Here is a 17880-nt window from a genome sequence, read left to right on the forward strand (position 1 = left end):
GGACACCCCTTCAAATTAGAGAATTTGGCTATTTCAACCAGACCCGTTGCTGACAGGTGTATAAAATAGAGTACACAGCCATGCAATCTTCATAGACACACATTGGCAGTAGAATGGCTTTACTGAAGAGCTCAGTGACTTTCTTTCAAATTTCTGTCATGCTAGAGTTGCCCCGGTCAACTGTAAGTGCTGTTAATGTGAAGTGGAAACATCTAGGAAGCGATGTTAGCACAAGAACTGTTTGTTGGGAGCTTCATGAAACGGGTTTCCATGGCCGAGCAGCCGCACACAAGCCTTAGGTCACCATGTGCAATGCCAAGCGTCGGCTAGAGTACTGTAAAGCTCGTCACCATTGGACTCTGGAGCAGTGGAAGTGCGTTCTCTGGAGTGATGAATCACGCTTCACCATCTGGCAGTCCGACGGACGAATCTGGGATTGGCAGATGCCAGGAGAACACTACCTGCCCTAATGCATAGTGCCAACTGTAAAGTTCGGTGGAGGAGGAATAATGGTCTGGGGCTGTTTTTCATGGTTCGGGCTAGGCCCCTTATTTCTAGTAAAGGGAAAACTTAACACTACAGCATACAGTGACATTCTAGATGATTCTGTGCTTCCAACTTTGTGACAACAGTTTGGGGAAGGCCCATTCCTGTTTCAGCATGACAATGCCCCCGTGTACAAAGCGAGGTCCATATAAAGGGATTGTCGAGATCGGTGTGGAAGAACTTGACTGGTCTGCACAGAGCCCTGACCTCAACCCCATTGAATAACTTTGGGAGGATTTGGAATGCTGACTGCCAGCCTTCCCAGATGACTGGAGGATGTTATAGCAGAAAAGGGGGACCAATTACATATTAATGCCCATGATTTTGGAAAGACATGTTCGACAAGCAGGTGTCCACATACTTTTGGTCATGTAGTGTATGGAACGGTTCAGAATATTAGGGATCAATGAATGATGGCCATGTAAATACATGCATATTCATCTCCTTTCAGCACCAATATATCGATTTAAAAAAATACTCTGATATTATTTAGGGTTAGGAAAGTATTTAGGTAAAGTTTTCAAACAGGTTTGGAAAGCCTTTACGCACAGAATTAGGGGTAGACTGTGAGCAAAAATCGGTCTTGGCATTTCTAACCCGCCGCAAAAAAATATTCCTTGTGGCCCCCATTATTAGCCAGATAATGATAATTTTGCGCAATATAAACAAGTTAGATAGGCCTACTGGGCTAGAAATGGACCAGCCCTTGCACAAAATATATTGGTGAATCAAAAATACAGTGGTTTCATTTATCCCAAAAGTTGCCATATTCAAGTGTTCCATCCATGAAATATTGGAAGGGGAGAAAAGTGTACAATAGGGATGGAATAGTAGTCCTATAACTCTACACTGATAACCCTCACTTATCATGAAACTGTATAATGAAACCCATACTGATTCAAATAGGATACATGAATGCACAACTTGTAACACGTCAGCCTAACATGATCCACTGTTGCTCGCGATCCTCAGGAACAACCACATGAACGTGACAGAGGAAAGAAAGGTAAACTAACGATGTAATGGAATGATGCAAAATGTAAGGAGACCAACAAATACAGTTAGTGACAATTATACATGTACGTGAGTATAACTGAGCGTGGCTACCGATAGTAGCTAATATTTAACTTCAGAAGGCTTCAGAAGCCTATAGCTTAGGTACCCACATTTCATCCCAAATTATAAGGCCAGCATTTCATAAACGTCACTGTGGAAAAGTGTTGATATGCTTCAGTTTGCTGCCATATGACTGGTTTCACGTTTGTCTCCAAACGATATTTACAATCCCCTAATCCGTTTTACTCATTTACCTAGCTCTTATCAATTTGTAAATTATAGTGCATGGAGAATGGTGTTATTTCGTAAATGGTTTGTATTTTAGCCCCTTTTTCTCCCCAATTTTTCGATCTTGGCTCATCGCTGCAACTACCCAACGGGCTCGAGAGGAGAAGGTGGAGTCTTGCGTCCTCCGAAACATAACCCGCCTAACGTCCAGAAGCCGGCCGCACCAACGTGTCAGAGGAAACACCGTTCATCTGGCATCCGGGGTCAGCCGGCAGGCACTCGGCCCACCACAACGAGTCGCTAGAGCGCAATGAGCCAAGTAAAACCCCACCGGCCAAACCCTCCCCTAACCCGGACGACGCTGGGACTTCCGACCACGGCCGGTTGTGGCACAGCCCGGAAAATGAACCCGGGACTGTAGTAACACCTCTAACACTACTACATGCAATGCCGTGCCTTAGACCGCTGCGCCACTCAGGAGCCCGAATGGTGTTATTTCTATTGGAAAAAAATCAAGTATAATATACTTTTATGTTGTTCCACTTGGAAGTGACAGGTTGCTCTACCTTATTCAACGTTTGATCGCGTTAAAGTGGTGGATTTATGAGGGAACTAAATCAAGGTCAGAATACGGTGTATCTGTAGACACACCTCCACCACGCCTTCATTTATTTGATATCCACTGCCAACGAATAGCGGGTGAATAGCACGCTATTCTCATGCTTAAGTTCAAGGTCAGAATACGCACAGAGAGAAAAGTTCATAAAAAGGGAATTACGTTCCATTTACACGTGCTTAGCCCGGGTCAGAATCCCCCCCATAACACAATATAACAATCTGTAAAATGATGCAGTACTGAAGACATAGACATTATTCTAGCTAAGTCTTTAATATATAATCATTTTACACAGTGTTGACATAGACAGTCACTGTAACTAAACTCACAAACATTATATGAACCAGCTATATTTCTAGGAACATTGTGACGTCGAACAGAGTTTGCATGAAGATAACGTTAGAGCCGGTAAAGAGGAACAAGGTTGTTTTACAGGCCTGAGTGCACCAGCCTAAGCATAAACTCACTCTGAAAGTGTGGGAACCAAATAAATACAAAAGAGGTAAAAGTAGCTTAACAAAGAAATGCTGGAACTTGTTGTTCGTCACCGTCTTATGGCACTATGGTTCGTGTGGCTGGTCCTACAGCCTGAGTGTTAGTCAGCCATCTGCTGCAGGCTGGCTGAGAGAAGCGGGCTGCCAACTCTAATGTTCATGAATCATCAAGCCTATTTTTGACCCCTCTCACTAACGCATCTCTCTTCTGCTGCAGGGAGATTCTATCATTATATCATCTTGACCATCCATCCACCATGTGATCACACAGCATCTGAGGACATCTTCATTCCTCTGTTAACTTGACTATCTTCCCACAGCAATTATGTAACAGTCACCACCAACAAACGCTTCCTTATGATGATATGGATTACTATACTATAACATCAAATAACTAAATAAAGACCGAAACATATACATTTTCCTCAGTTAAATTACATCGCATTAAAGATAGTCAGGTGAATTTGGAGTATGGCCTACTTGTTCAATGACACTATTCAGTTCAGAGGATAAAAATGCGTTGTACATAATGTGGAATACATTTTCTGAGGTAGTAGTCGGACAGATTCATTATGTTCTATGACCAGAAGGCACTTCAGTAGACATGATTAAATAATACATGTGACTTGTAAAGATACTCTGGCCATGACACCACAGCCATTGCACTGTGACTCTGTTCTCTTCCACCTCATTATAGTAGAATAGTGGGTGAACTATGCCACCAGCTGTTTATCAAGTGTAACTGCAGATCTTTGCTTACGTTCGGAACGATTACATCTCATTTTACGTCAACTGCTTTAGTATTAAAGGTCAATAATAAACCTTTCATCTAATTTTAGCTTATAATTTTGCCAACAAACACCAGTCAAGTTCAAGATATTGTGTATGACATCAAAGAACATTGCCTCCACTAGTTGTAATATCAGAGAAAAACAGTGGTGTAAAGTACTTAAGTAAAAATACATCTAAGTACTACTTAAGTAGTTTTTTGGGGTATCTGTACTTTACTATTTGTATTTTTGACAACTTTTACTTTTACTTCACTACATTCCTAAAGAAAATAATGTACTTTTTACTTCATGAATTTTCCCTGATACCCAAAAGTACTCGTTACATTTTGAATGCTTAGCAGGACAGGAAAATGGTCTAATTAACACACTTATCAAGAGAACAAGCAGTCATCCCTACTGCCTCTGATCTGGCTGACTCACTAAACACAAATGCAAAATGTGTAAACTATATCTGAGTGTTGGAGTGTGCCCCTGGCTATCTGTAAATTTGAAAAACAAGAAAATGGAGTCCTCTGCTTTGCTTAATATAAGGAATTTGAAATTATTTATACTTTTACTTTGAATACTTAAGTATATTTAGAACCAAACACTTTTAGACTTTTACTGAAGGAGCACAATTGGGTACTTTTTCCACCACTGGAGAAAAAAAAGAAACATACACATTCATTTGAGGGCTAGTTATTCCTTTTAGTGCATAAGAAAGACTGGACTGAGACATCAGCAGGTGACATGGCTTTCCTGAAAGTCCCCCCAAATGTCCACCAGCTCATGTGGTTTAAATCCAGTGACAATGACCCGCGTGGCATACGTACACGTCTCATAATCCAACCGATTGATCTCAAACAAGTTCCTGGGAGGAAGCAGTGTTCGAGAGTACACAGGCCGGACCCCTAGTACCCTGAGACACAACCCCACATAGACATCCTCCAGGGGGATGGGTCTCACAAACCTGGATGCCCATGAGATCCTGCTGGCCAGGTCCATAGAGAAGACATACCCTGCTCCAGAGACATATGGGGGGAACGTGTCTTCAGGGTAAATGTCCTCAGACAGATGCCACTTACTCTTCCTATCCCTACGAGGCCTGCCGTCACTGATGACTGAGCCTGTGATGTACTTACGCCTGAGAGGGCCACCTCCAACTAACAGCTTATTGACCAGGTAGAACACGTTGACGAAAACATCCGAGTCCACCTTCATCGCATAAGAGGCACCCTGACAGTGGGTGGCGAGCCAGTCCATGATCATCATGGACTTGATGGTCAGGTTGTGGTAGCTGTCCAGGAAGTCCATTTGGATGATGTCAGCGTGTTCTTTGCTCTCCTTCTCCAGGTCCTGTTGAATGTGGGAGCTCTGTCCCTCCTTGGGCAGGCCCACATAGAACAGAGTGAGGATATCCACATTAGAGATGAGGCCTGGTCTGCCCCATGTCTTTCTGATAGCATCCCTGGACAACCCATCAGCGGGTGCCACTGGAACCATTAGCACCAGAAATGGGCTTCTTTCCTTACACACAGACACATGGTCGAGAAGGTATTTGTAGGTCTCTGGGGAAATCACCTTGTAACGTTCCTGAGATAGAGGACTTGGTGTTGATAAATCCGTCTTTGGCTGAGCTTTTTTGTTCAGTAAGATAGTAACAACAAATGTGAGTACACCTGCAATGATAAAGAGCTTCACTAACCTCCAGTAAGACGTTTTAAGCATTGCAAAGTAATCATATACAATCGGTATCTCGAGTGTATCTGATTTTAATTCCTAAACATATTAATTCCTAGGTTACTGTTTCTGTATTCCCGAAGCACCAAAAGAAATGCATTCACGGTGGCGACAACATCAAGCGTGCCTCATTTCCTTGCTACGATTTCATGTTGCCACTCCCAGGCCGAAGAGCAACCAGGAAAATAGTTTCCGCCTGACTCAGACCTCCTTAAAAGCTCTGACTACTAAACAGTATACGAGTTATACTGGAATGGCCGGCGGTGGTGATACTGACGGTTTGTCAGCACTGGTGGTTTGTTTACATAGTAGGTTACGATAACTAATGTAGCAGATTAGGTTAATAAGTTTACGGTTAGGGAAACGGGTTAGTTACTACGCTACAGCTGTCAACAACTGTTATCCCCGAAGTGACCACTAGATGGCACTATACTGGTAGCCACAACCTTACAAACTATCAGTCTCCGCAAACCATCAGTATCATAACAGCGGTGCTTTCGATAGGTCTACATGTGTAGGCCACCTACCATAAAAATACAATCTCATTATAATTATGAGGCGTGTATTCTTAGTGCTATAAATGGCCTCTAAAATAGGCTATGTAGAGACTATAGCTCCTTCACATGGGTGCGTCGATGAGTTATTGACGAGCCTAATCCAAATATCAAAAGGTTAAAAACACATTTATGGCGGTAACTGATAGGCGTCTTAAACGAGTTTAAAAAATGTTTCGCTTTTAGACAAGATTGAAGACTCGTCATTTTTAAACAAACTTTGTTTTATTGTAATACGTGTTACAGAGAAACACCTGTTGTTCACCCAGTTATAAACCAAAACAAATGTTAAACCACAGAAGCACAGAAACGTTTCATTTACATAGGTATTCAAGGGACGGGGGTCAGTGGTTTCGTCTCCGTGCCCGGGGCGGAAGGGAGGGAGACAAAACAGAATAAGAACAACTTCTCTTTAGTTCATTTTGGTGTGCCCAAATATATGTTTCCCAGCAAAATGAACGCTGTGACCTTACAATGTCAATTGGAATTGGCCATTAACCTATTTTCAGCATCAATATATTTTGTATTTCAACACAATATTCCCCTCTTAACTAAACTTCTCTTTAGTTAATTTTGGTGTGCCCAAATATATGTTTCTCAGCAAAGTGAACACTGACCTTACAATGTCAATTGGAATTGGCCATTAACCTATTTTCAGCATCAATATATTTTGTATTTCGACACAATATTCTCCTCTGACTCTTGTTGCATACATATATGTATCCATATATGTATTTCACATTTTGCAAAAATGTAACAATCACCCACCATTTCATTATATATTGAATAATAGGTCCTGCCTTGGATTTATAAAGGAAATAAAAACAAATCAAACACATTGACTTTTTCTATGGATCCTGTAGCTAATGCATGATAGCTGGAGGAACAAATAGTACTAGCTCAGGTAAATGTGTAAGAAACAATTGCACAGCACTTGCAAGGCCCACACAATCAATGGAAACACATCATGTCATCCACATATGTCTGTGTGGGATGCAGCAGATGATCTATATTCAGAATGTCATTTATTTTGCAGTTTGCAGGTTGAGGTGAAGGAGGGATTTCGGGAGAGGGAGAGAGGGAAAGATAAAGTGACAAAGGATGAGTCACACATAGACTAATGAATGACAAGATAGGACTTTCTCTGTGAGCTTTCTCTGCGAGCTTTCTCTGTGAGCTTTCTCTGTGAGCTTTCTCTGTGAGCTTTCTCTGCGAGCTTTCTCTGTGATCTCTCTCCATTTTACATAGACATTTGACATTTTAACGAGTCGTGCGGGTTTATGAAGAAAATCCTTTTTGATCAATAACATCACTTCAATCCGGATGATGGAATTGAATGTACCTACTGTACAGTATGTGCTTTTGTTGGGTGTTGTGTTATTCAAAGAATAGAATTTCTATAATCCAGTTGTGAGGTTACCAGTATTATTGAAGAGGCCCTGACACTAAAACAAGACCACATGTATGTAGACAGCCATGCCCTCTCTGCAAACACGCTAATGAACAAGCTACTGTGGCTGGAGAAGATGGACACACTGTAGAGGCAGAAAACATCAGTATTCTACATGTTAATGTGCCATGCCATACCAGACTCAAATATACCTCTCCGCTTAGTGCTGTAGCATTGTGAGAGTGAGAAGAACGAAAGAAATGCTTTATACTCGGATTTCATAGATTAAGCTCTCTTTGGTGCATGTTTAATCAGCGTGGGCTTGGTTTGTGGAGTTCATATTTTTTTCACATCAATTTGGCTTTGACAGTATTTATACTGCACACAACCATTTTGTATCAGGAGGGGTTGGATAGTGGAATTTGTAGTGAATTTGACTGGATCTGTGCTTATTTCTGTGAGTGAGCAGGAGGAGGGGTGTAATTTGAGGTGGCTGGGCTCTTGGCAGTGGCTTTGGTAGCTGCAGGGAGGTGTGGGCTGTGCCCCAAATGGCACCCTACTCCCTATGTAGTGCACTACTTTTGACGAGGGCCCGTAAAGTAGTGCACTACATAGGGAATAGGGTGCCATTTGGAATTCTACCCTGGAATCAGCAGGGGCAGAGGATGGAGGACGGGTTCAGGGGTCACGAAGCGGAGCGACAAGGAGAGGGGTCGGAGCGTGGATTGGCCGGTTGGTTTACGATCGCTTCCTTCTTCCCTCAAAGTTCCTGAAGTTGGATGGCCTGATCTTCATCTCAGCAAACTCAATGGAGTGCTCGTGGCCTTTCCAATGGAACCAGTTGACTCCCTGAAGAACATTTGATCTTATTAACACAAATGCCTTGCATTTCCTCCTTTACCTTTACATAGTCAATTTGTATCCAAACATTTCTGTCTATAGTTTCATACTGCACTACAGATGTAATTTTGAAATACGGATGTAGAAATTGCTGTTAGTTTTGTACTTCCAAGTATATGTGCACTCACCTTGCTATGACTGTCATCTCCATATCGTCCCATAAGGTTGACACGATGGCAATTCTTATACCAGAAGGCACCCTTGTAGGACAGGGCACAGTTTGTGACGGCGATGTCATTGTCATGGTCGTAGGTTGAGAATGGGCGACCATGGTGGTAGGTCATAGAATCACCTACACAGGGCAGCAGAGAGAAAGTGATCGGACTTGAGGAAGGAGGTTTTGAATCCGTGCTCACATCATACTCACACCGAACACCATGTCAAGTCCTTTATAACTTAAGTTTAGCCTATCTATTTGGGTTGCATCCCAAATGGCACCCTATGCCCGATATAGTGCACTACTTTTGGGCTCTGGTCAAAAATGGCGCACCATGTAGAGAATAGGGTGCTATTTGGGATGCAGACATGTAACTAATGGTTGTAGAGAATGAAGGCTGACCCGCGGTGCCACTGTAGCCTCCAACGTGGACCTTGTAGCGACTGCGGGGATCAGAGACAGAGAACTTGTCATACTGGGCGTAGGCTACTTCCCCTTTGTCTCTGAGGTCCACACGAAGTTCATACTGTCCTGCTACTGTGATCTTATGGAGGTTTGACAGGCCTTTGGAGAAAAAGATATCAAGTCAAGGTGATATGCTTGACTTTTCATGTAAATGTAGGAACTGTGGAAATGAATTTCCTCTGTGGAGGATAATAAAATAGATCTAATCTAAACGATTTAAGATTAAAGATGATTCAACATTTGACAAAATACTCCTAATCACACAATAGTCCTATAGCTAAATCAATTTGTGTGTTGAAATGTTTTCCATAATATGATCATACCGAGCCAGAACTCGTCGTTCATGTCACCAAAGCCAGCGGTGTAGTTCCTCCAGTTGCGGAAGAACTCCAGTTTACCGCTCTGGCGTCGGACAAACACCTGCATGGGATGGGGCCAAACTACATCAGCTCACTCATTCAAACATCATATGGACTAAGATCCATTGCACTACATTAGATACATCTGAATCTGTCATGCTCTGACCTAAGAGAGCTGTTTTTTTCTCTGTTTAGTTAGGTCAGGGTGTGATATGGGTGGCATTCTATGTTTTTTGTTTCTATGTTTAGTTCTTGTTTTTCTATTTCTATGTTGGCGTTTTGGGATGATCTCCAATTAGAGGGAGCTGGTTCGCGTTGTCTCTAATCGGAGATCATATATAAGTTGAGTTTTCTTTTCTATTGTGATTGTGGGTAATTGTTTTCCGTTTTGTTGTCTGTTGCCTGACGGAACTGTTTGCTGTCGTTTTGTTTCTTTGTAAAAGTGTTTAGTTTTCATTAAAGTATAATCATGAGCACTCAACACGCCGCTACTTGGTCCCCTCTATACGACGCCCGTTACAGAATCAACACGGTTTAGAACCGCTCATGAGTTTGTTTATATAGTCAGTGTTATAACACATTATAAAGCATGATAAAGGATGTGATATAAGGCATTATACGTATGCACTTCATAGGAAGTCTTGCCAAGTTGGGTTGTACAGTTTACGAGCCGGTGACTTACAATCCATCCACCTCCATCCGTGTCCATGTCACAGTAGACCTGTATGGGCTGACTCTCATCTCCACCCAGGTAGATGGTGTGAACGCCAGAGACTGTGTCTCCATTCAGCAAGGCCTGGGAGCAGTCCCTGGGGTGTTTGTACAGCACGCCAACTACGCACACACACACACACACACACACACACACACACACACACACACACACACACACACACACACACACACACACACACACACACACACACACACACACACACACACGTTACTAAACAGTTCCAGCCGCCCAACAAACTCTAAGCTTGAGATGAATAATGAATATAGATGGTCTCAGTGGATGGTGAACAGAACAGAGGGTATAGTGACAGTCCACTGAGACCATCTCTATTCGTTATTCATTAGACTTTTTGTTAAATATACACTACCGTTCAAACGCTTGGGGTCACTTAGAAATGTCCTTGTTTTTGAAAGAAAAGCGCATTTTTTGTCCATTAAAATAACATCAGATTGATCAGAAATACGGCGTAGACATTGTTAATGTTGTAAATTAGTATTGTAGCTGGAAATGGCAGATTTTTAATGGAATATCTACATAGGTGTACAGAGGCCCATTACCAGCAACCATCACTCCTGTGTTCCAATGGCATGTTGTGTTAGCTAATTCAAGTTGATCATTTTAAAAGGCTAATTGATCATTAGAAAACCCTTTTGCAATTATGTTAGCACAGCTTAAAACTGTTGTCCTGATTAAAGAAGCAATAAAACTAGCCTTCTTTAGACTAGTTGAGTTTCTGGAGCGTCAGCATTTGTGGGGTTTGATTACAGGCTCAAAATGGCCTTGGATTAGCTAGCACAACATGCCATTGGAACACAGGAGTGATGGTTGCTGATAATGGGCCTCTGTACACCTATGTAGATATTCCATAAAAAATCTGCCGTTTCCAGCTACAATAGTCATTTACAACATTAACAATGTCTACACTGTATTTCTGATCAATTTGATGTTACCTTAAGGACATTTCTAAGTGACCCCAAACTTTTGAACAGTAGTGTATATTTCCGTATTTTAGCGTTTATGGACAGGGACAGTCGGGGAGACAGGGACAGTCGGGGAGACAGATCCAGAGGAAAACAGAGAGTAGGGGCCGAGGCAGGATCCGTAGCCCTACTGCCGGGGGGTACGTTTGGTCCGGAGTCGCCAGAGCTACTGCCAGAGCTACCAGCATCACTGTGGTAACACACTCACTGGTGGTGAAGACGGTGGTGATGACTCTGCTCCTCTTGGGCCCTGCGATGGCCTGCAGTCTGACGGAGTACTCAGTGGAGGCACTCAGCTGGGCCATGTTGTAGGAGGTGGCTGTGGGGCTCAGAACAACCTCCTGGAGGAACACCACAACAACACAGTAGTCAGAATATATGCCAGAAATACAGAATGAATAATACTTAATAATACATTAGATTTAGATAGGACAGTGTCCATATTACCTGAAATTGTGAGACTGTGTCTGTCCTAACATAGACACTGTAATATAGTGATTTTGTAGATCCCAAATATGTATTCATCAATAGGTACTTTTTTACACCCCAATGACGCATCATTATGACCTCTTGGACACGCACTGTGGAAATGGAACAATCATCTATTCTAGAATTGAAAGAATGCAAGGTTGTTCCACCCATAGAAATAGGCTCCAGATTAGAATAGATTCTATTGGAATAGAATAGATTCTATTTCTACGGTTCTATTTCTGTGGTTCCAGCAGACCACTACTTACCCGGATTGCGCCATCAGCTGACTCGAAGCTGAGGATGTAGCCGGTGATGTCAGCGCGCGGGGCCTTCCAAGTCAACATGGCGTTCTCTGTCTGGATGTTACTGGCTGCCAGGTCCTGAGGGGCATCCACATCTAGGGGAGAGAGAGCATAGTTCAGACTGAGTACCTCTTCTTTTTTTACCTTCTTTTTGCAGGTTCAGATTGTCTGTTTGAAATGGTAGGGGGTAAAAAACAACAACTGGCAGACTTGGAAGTGAGAGTTTGTGTGTGGGAGGGAATGTTCTAGTTCTTGGCCCTTTAGGCCACTCACCAGTGGTGAACTCAGTTGTGGTGACGGCGCTCTTAGCAGCCGCTCTCATGGCATAGACCTTGACAGTGTAGTGGGTGGCAGGGGTCAAGGAGCTCATCTCAAACTCGACAATGTTCCCAGACACTCTCTCCATCACTGGGGAAACTACACATACAGAACACACAGATCCAGTAAGAATACAGAGATAGACAGACAGAGACAGTCAGAGACAGACAGAGACAGTCAGAGATTAGACAGAGACAGTCAGAGACAGACAGAGACAGACAGACAGTGACTGACAGAAACAGACAGACAGTGACAGTCAGAGACAGACAGAGATAGAGACACAGACAGACAGACAGAAACAGACAGACAGAGACAGACATACTGTAGACAGTCAGAGACAGAGACAGACAGAGACAAACAAGGACAGACAGTGACAGTCAGAGACAGTCAGAGACAGACAGAGACAGAGACAGACAGAAACAGACATACTGTAGACAGACAGAGACAGCCATAGACCGATAGAGACAGGCAGAGACAGACAGAAACAGACAGAGACAGACATACTGTAGACAGTCAGAGACAGAGACAGACAGAGACAATAAAGGAGAGTATCCGTACAGATACAGTAAGGGCCCGATCAGCATCTGTCTAAAATATTCTGTAAGGAGATTAAAGCAATCTGGCGATTTAGATCTCTTCTTAAATCCAAACAATGAAGGAACATACAACACACGCAATGGGAGGCCTAATGCCTTTTCTCCCATAATCCCTTGTAATATACAGTACATCCAGATGGTGTGTGTGTGTGTGTGTTTGTGTGTGTGTGTGTGCTTGTGATACTGTACCAGTGTCTGCGCTGTAGGTGATGACATATCCATCTACAGTGGCGATGGCAGGCTGCCAGTGGAGCAGAGCCTGAGTGTCAGTGATGTTGACTGCGGTCAGACCACGGGGCTTGTCCAGAGCTGTCACATAGAACACACACACACACACACACACACACACACACACACACACACACACACACACACACACACACACACACACACACACACACACACACACACACACACACACACACACACACACACACACACACACACACACACACACAATATGGTTACTCTGAGCAGAACCACATCAAATACCCCCCCAAGGATAGAGACATGTTCTGTTGTTAAACGGAAACACAAAGCCTATCCACCCCCAGCCATGCTCCATCTGTGCACACTAACAGCTTTCACAATGGTCTACGCGCTCAGCCTTTAGAGATGGGTTACCACCATTAGTGTTTGATGCTTTGTTTAGAAATATTGAAGGAATCCAACCATTTCTGCAGAGCATACAAAGACATGCCTATAATTGATGTGAGGATGTACTCTGAGTGTACAAAACATTAGGAACACCTGCTCTTTCAATGACACACTGACCAGGTGAATCCAGGTGAAACCTCTAATACCTTATTGATGTCACCTGTTAAATCCACTTCAATCAGTGTAGACGAAGGGGAGGATACAGGTTAAAGAAGGATTTTTAAGCCTTGAGACAATTCAGAGGGTGAATGGGCAAGACACAACATTGAATTGCCTTTGAACGGGGTATGGTTGTAGGTGCCAGGTGCACCGGTTTGAGTGTGTAAAGAACTGCAATGCTGCTGGGGTTTTTCCACGCTCAACAGTTTATTCAGCCAACTTGACACAACTGTGGGAAGCATTGGAGTCAACATGGGCCAGCATCCCCGTGCAACCCTTTCGACACCTTGTAGTCCATGCCCGACGAATTGAGGCTGTTCTGAAGTCAAAAGGGGGTGCAACTCAATATTTGGATAGTCTTCTTAATGTTTTGTACACTCAGTGTCTTAAGTATGTGTATGTAGTCTTGCGTTAACATAAACTAAAGTCTTGTCTGCATCCCAAATAGGGTTCTGGTCAAAAGTAGTGCACTATAGAGGGAATATGGTGCCATTTGGGACACATCCCTTGTGTTGTGAACAAGTGTGAACCTCACCTGTGGTGACGCTGCTGGACCCTGGCTCACTCTCCTTCTGTCCCTTCACAGAAACGACGGACACCTGGTAAGTAACTCCAGGGGTCAGGTTTGGCAGCACGGTCTGAGTCTCAGTTCCACCCACTGTCACAGTCTTGGGAGCGCCTGCTCGCGCGCGCGCACACACACACACACACACACACACACACACACACACACACACACACACACACACACACACACACACACACACACACACACACACACACACACACACACACGGACGGACGGACGGTCAAAAGGTCAGTCAGACGTCTGATTCTGTATACAAAGCATTCTAAAGCATTTTGCCTATGAACTTCATAGAATGTGCTCCCAAAAAGTGTTTTGATTATCATCAAGTAGTGAGGTGAAATAGTGAACCAGTAGCGAAGCAGTTGACATAGAAGTTGTGTTGACTCCCTGCTTTCAAACTGCCACATCCTCTCACATAGACAGAACAGCCACTAGAGGGCAGAATGAGACTAACATAGGATTGCACAGGATCGATCTCTTTACAGAGACTCAAAAAACACCTTATTTATTTTCATTGATTAAATGAAAATGAATGCCATGTGACCATACCATACGTGTGTCAATGACTTACCTCTGGTTTTGCAGCCACTGTATGTACAGTATAGGTATGTATCACAGGAGGTTTGTGGCACCTTCATTGGGGAGGACGGGCTCGTGGTAATGGCTGGAGCGGGATAATTTTTATGTGTTCGACGCCGTCCTCCCCTTAGCAGCCTCCACTGGTACATTTAGTATAGGTATATCTGTATGTACTCACCTCCCTGAGCTGCGACATAAGTGACCCGGTAGCTGTCCACTCGAGCTCTGGGGATTGCCCAGTGTACGGTGGCAGAGGTATCAGTGACTTCAGAGAAGCGGATGCCCGTGGGTGTGCCCAGCCCTGGCATAGGATAAATGATAGAGAGTACAACAAACAAACAGAAGACAGGTAGCTAGTTAGCTAAAGACTCCGTGGACAGACGTTTAAGTGAAGAGAAATTCATACCAGATCCTAAGATATCAAATAACGCCTCATCACATTTTTTAAATAAAATAATACTGGTTACAATTTTTTAATTTTTTATCCCTAAATCATTCCTAAAGATCCCATCCCTAAATACATCCATAAAGATCATATTAAATCCATTAATAACCCAGAAAATGCACATTATTCTATTATTCTAGTGTGAGCAGATACGCCAGCATTGAGAACAACTAGTTAAAGGAGATAGACTGAAACAAAGAGGCCAGGGCTTCCAACGCCTGTCGTCAGCACTGAGCCACAGTATCTTGCGTGACAGACACGACAGGGGGAGATTAACTTGCCCCCATTGCAGACACACTAAAGTGAAACATGCGGCAGGGCCATTGGACCCGAGAGTGAAGCCATACCCCAAGAGAAGGCAGGGGACAGCCAGAGAGAGAGAGAGAGAGCCATTCAGACACTCAACAGACAGACAGACAACTTTCCCTTTACAGTTTAAAGACAATTAGACAAACCCATTTGGGGCAAGCCAGCCAAAGACAACATTGGAGACAACTTGACAGATAGAGACAAAAAAAAAAAAAACAGGGCAAATGAATAGATGAGTAAATCTCCTGAGCAGTTCTCTGGACCCCCGTGAATGAGAGGCCATCAGAAGCTGAGTATGGTGTTTACACAGACAGACAGACAGACAGACAGACAGACAGACAGACAGACATACAGACAGACAGACAGACAGACAGACAGACAGACAGACAGACAGACAGACAGACAGACAGACAGACAGACAGACAGACAGACAGACAGACAGACAGACAGACAGACAGACAGACAGACAGACAGACAGACAGACAGACAGACAGACGGGTTTAAGATGAGAGGGCTGTTGGATGATTCCAGTGGAACCACTCAGGAGTGCTGACAGACAAGACAATGACAGGACAGTGAACGCTGAACAAACACGTCCAACTGGGTTAACAAAACCACGATGGGACACATCACACACAGCTGCTGACACATGACACACACAAGGCATCCCAAGCAGGTTTTAATAATTCATTTGCAACGCTAACTATTTATAATTCTACCAGATTGCTGCCTTGAACAAATGTTATCACACAATGTTATCAGGTTAGTCAACAAAAATGGCTGCAATGACGAAGATATTCAACACTGACCCAACATTGACCCCATTTCCATGCTGACATCGAGAATATACAATTTACAGTATTAAAAGAAGCTGACACGTTGTATGAATACATTCCTAACATAATCTACCCAGTAGCCCTAGGCCGTTGCTGGTGTGATGTCATACCGCGTACCTGTTTTTGCCACCACGGAAATAGAATTGGAGAGCTGTCCCGAAATGACTCCATAGAGCTCAATTTTGTACTCTGTGTCCTCAGTTAGCTCAGTAAGCACTGTTGTTCTCTCCTCCCCGGGCACCACCACCTCTTGCGGAGAAGCGAGGTCGTCGTTTGTATCATTGATCATAATGACAAAACTATCAAAGAGGTCCTCTTCAGCTGACCAGGCCAGTTTACAGCTGTCTGGTGTGATGTCGGAGACCAAGAGATATTCCACGATGGGTTCAGCTTCTGGGTGATAAGGGAAGACATGTTGTTTTCATCCCCTGGACCTCAAGAGTACTTAAATAAGTTCTTATGAAGATTACAGAAGATCAGGAAGTAACAGTTATTCCATCTGTATGTACAATAGACATCACAATTAGTTATGGATCCATATCAGTCTATGGATCCATATGAGTCAAACAAGAAGAGCAGGTTCACAAGATGCAATAATTAAGAGTTCCCCATCCTGGGGAAAATGAAGAGGTTATTTCCAAGAATTATAATGATTTTCATGTCGACTTTTGATCACTAGTACTCATTGTGTCAGGCATAAGTGAAGTGTTTATACCACTTAGGCATCTTAATAGGTTTTGACACAACTATACATGGGTAGAAAACCTTGTGCTTAGTGTATGTACCTATCACATCCACTGTGGTGAGTGTAACGTTACAAACTTCCTGGAATCTTAAATAAATACCCTGGTTTTCCCAGAATCCCGGTTGGAGGTATCCCAGGGGAATTTATTGGAAGTTCCAGGAAGTGTGCAACCCTAGGTAAGTATGAAAGTAACAACATGCATTGTATTGGTGTAGATAGGTACATTGTTATTAACCAGCTAGTTTGATCAAATTCAACCCTCAGTTTATCGATGCTGTGACTGCAAAAGAACATACATGGGATTTGTGCATCAGTTCCATAATACACTGATATGAAAAGTAATCTACATTCAGAAGAAAAGGAACATTAGACAGAGTCAGCCAGAGTTTCACTAGAGTTTTAAGAGCTTGGGTGACGTCAGGGCAGATGGGTCGGTCGTATACAGTGTTGTAAAAGCCAACTGTGTTAGTCATTAGCAGTGGCTAATAATGGCTGAGGAAGAGTAGAGGAGCTGAGCCAGCAGGAGTCTACAGCTGTTAGAGGAAGTGCTCGGCAGAAGTCAGAGAGAGAGAGAGAGAGAGAGGTTAGACCGACTGCCTGCAATGCAGCATACAGACAGCAGCTCATTAAACAAAAGCTGCTTCCTGGAGAAACAGAGTTACAGATGGATAGAAGGTGGCCCACAGTGGTTTTAAAGTATCTCTGCTGTATAGGAGAGACGGACTGCCGTAGACCTCGAAGTGGACTCACTGCCGCCTCAGTGCTGCCTGGCTAGATACAGGGACATAACTCATTAGAACACTTGACCAAACGTTAGGGTCGCAAGGTCTTGAGCCAGTGTGAACCCAGAGGATTCGGCTGACGTGAAACGAGGGAACTTGTT

The 17880-nt window shown here is 43.4% G+C and overlaps 2 protein-coding genes across 5 annotated transcripts in view; both read right to left on the minus strand.

Annotated features, from left to right (window-relative positions):
• Positions 1-4397: 4397 nt before the first annotated feature.
• Positions 4398-5860, minus strand: b3galt8 (beta-1,3-galactosyltransferase 8). The gene has a single exon (XM_029716535.1). The coding sequence runs from the start codon at positions 5436-5438 to the stop codon at positions 4449-4451; it is 990 nt and encodes a 329-aa protein (XP_029572395.1). The 5' UTR covers positions 5439-5860; the 3' UTR covers positions 4398-4448.
• Positions 5861-6210: 350 nt separating this feature from the next.
• Positions 6211-17880, minus strand: part of tncb (tenascin Cb) — a 108919-nt gene continuing 97249 nt past the window's right edge. For 2 of the 4 annotated variants that reach the window (XM_029716532.1, XM_029716531.1), the window contains exons 11-22: positions 16370-16645; positions 14841-14963; positions 14030-14173; positions 12868-12987; positions 12038-12181; positions 11729-11859; positions 11200-11332; positions 9958-10109; positions 9240-9336; positions 8854-9015; positions 8423-8586; positions 6211-8243 (exon numbers count right to left, since the gene is read on the minus strand). In XM_029716532.1, coding sequence (XP_029572392.1) covers positions 8133-8243; positions 8423-8586; positions 8854-9015; positions 9240-9336; positions 9958-10109; positions 11200-11332; positions 11729-11859; positions 12038-12181; positions 12868-12987; positions 14030-14173; positions 14841-14963; positions 16370-16645 — 1757 coding nt within the window. In that variant the 3' untranslated portion in view covers positions 6211-8132. The remainder of the gene's footprint in view (positions 8244-8422; positions 8587-8853; positions 9016-9239; positions 9337-9957; positions 10110-11199; positions 11333-11728; positions 11860-12037; positions 12182-12867; positions 12988-14029; positions 14174-14840; positions 14964-16369; positions 16646-17880) is intronic. The other 2 variants (XM_029716533.1, XM_029716534.1) reach the window with 2 other exon arrangements.

Source organism: Salmo trutta, chromosome 27, assembly GCF_901001165.1.
Source record: "Salmo trutta chromosome 27, fSalTru1.1, whole genome shotgun sequence".
Classification (NCBI taxonomy): domain Eukaryota; kingdom Metazoa; phylum Chordata; class Actinopteri; order Salmoniformes; family Salmonidae; genus Salmo; species Salmo trutta.

Bases quoted from the DNA above. Each gene is read 5' to 3' on its own strand.
- b3galt8 (XM_029716535.1), bottom strand. From the start codon at position 5,438: ATGCTTAAAACGTCTTACTGGAGGTTAGTGAAGCTCTTTATCATTGCA.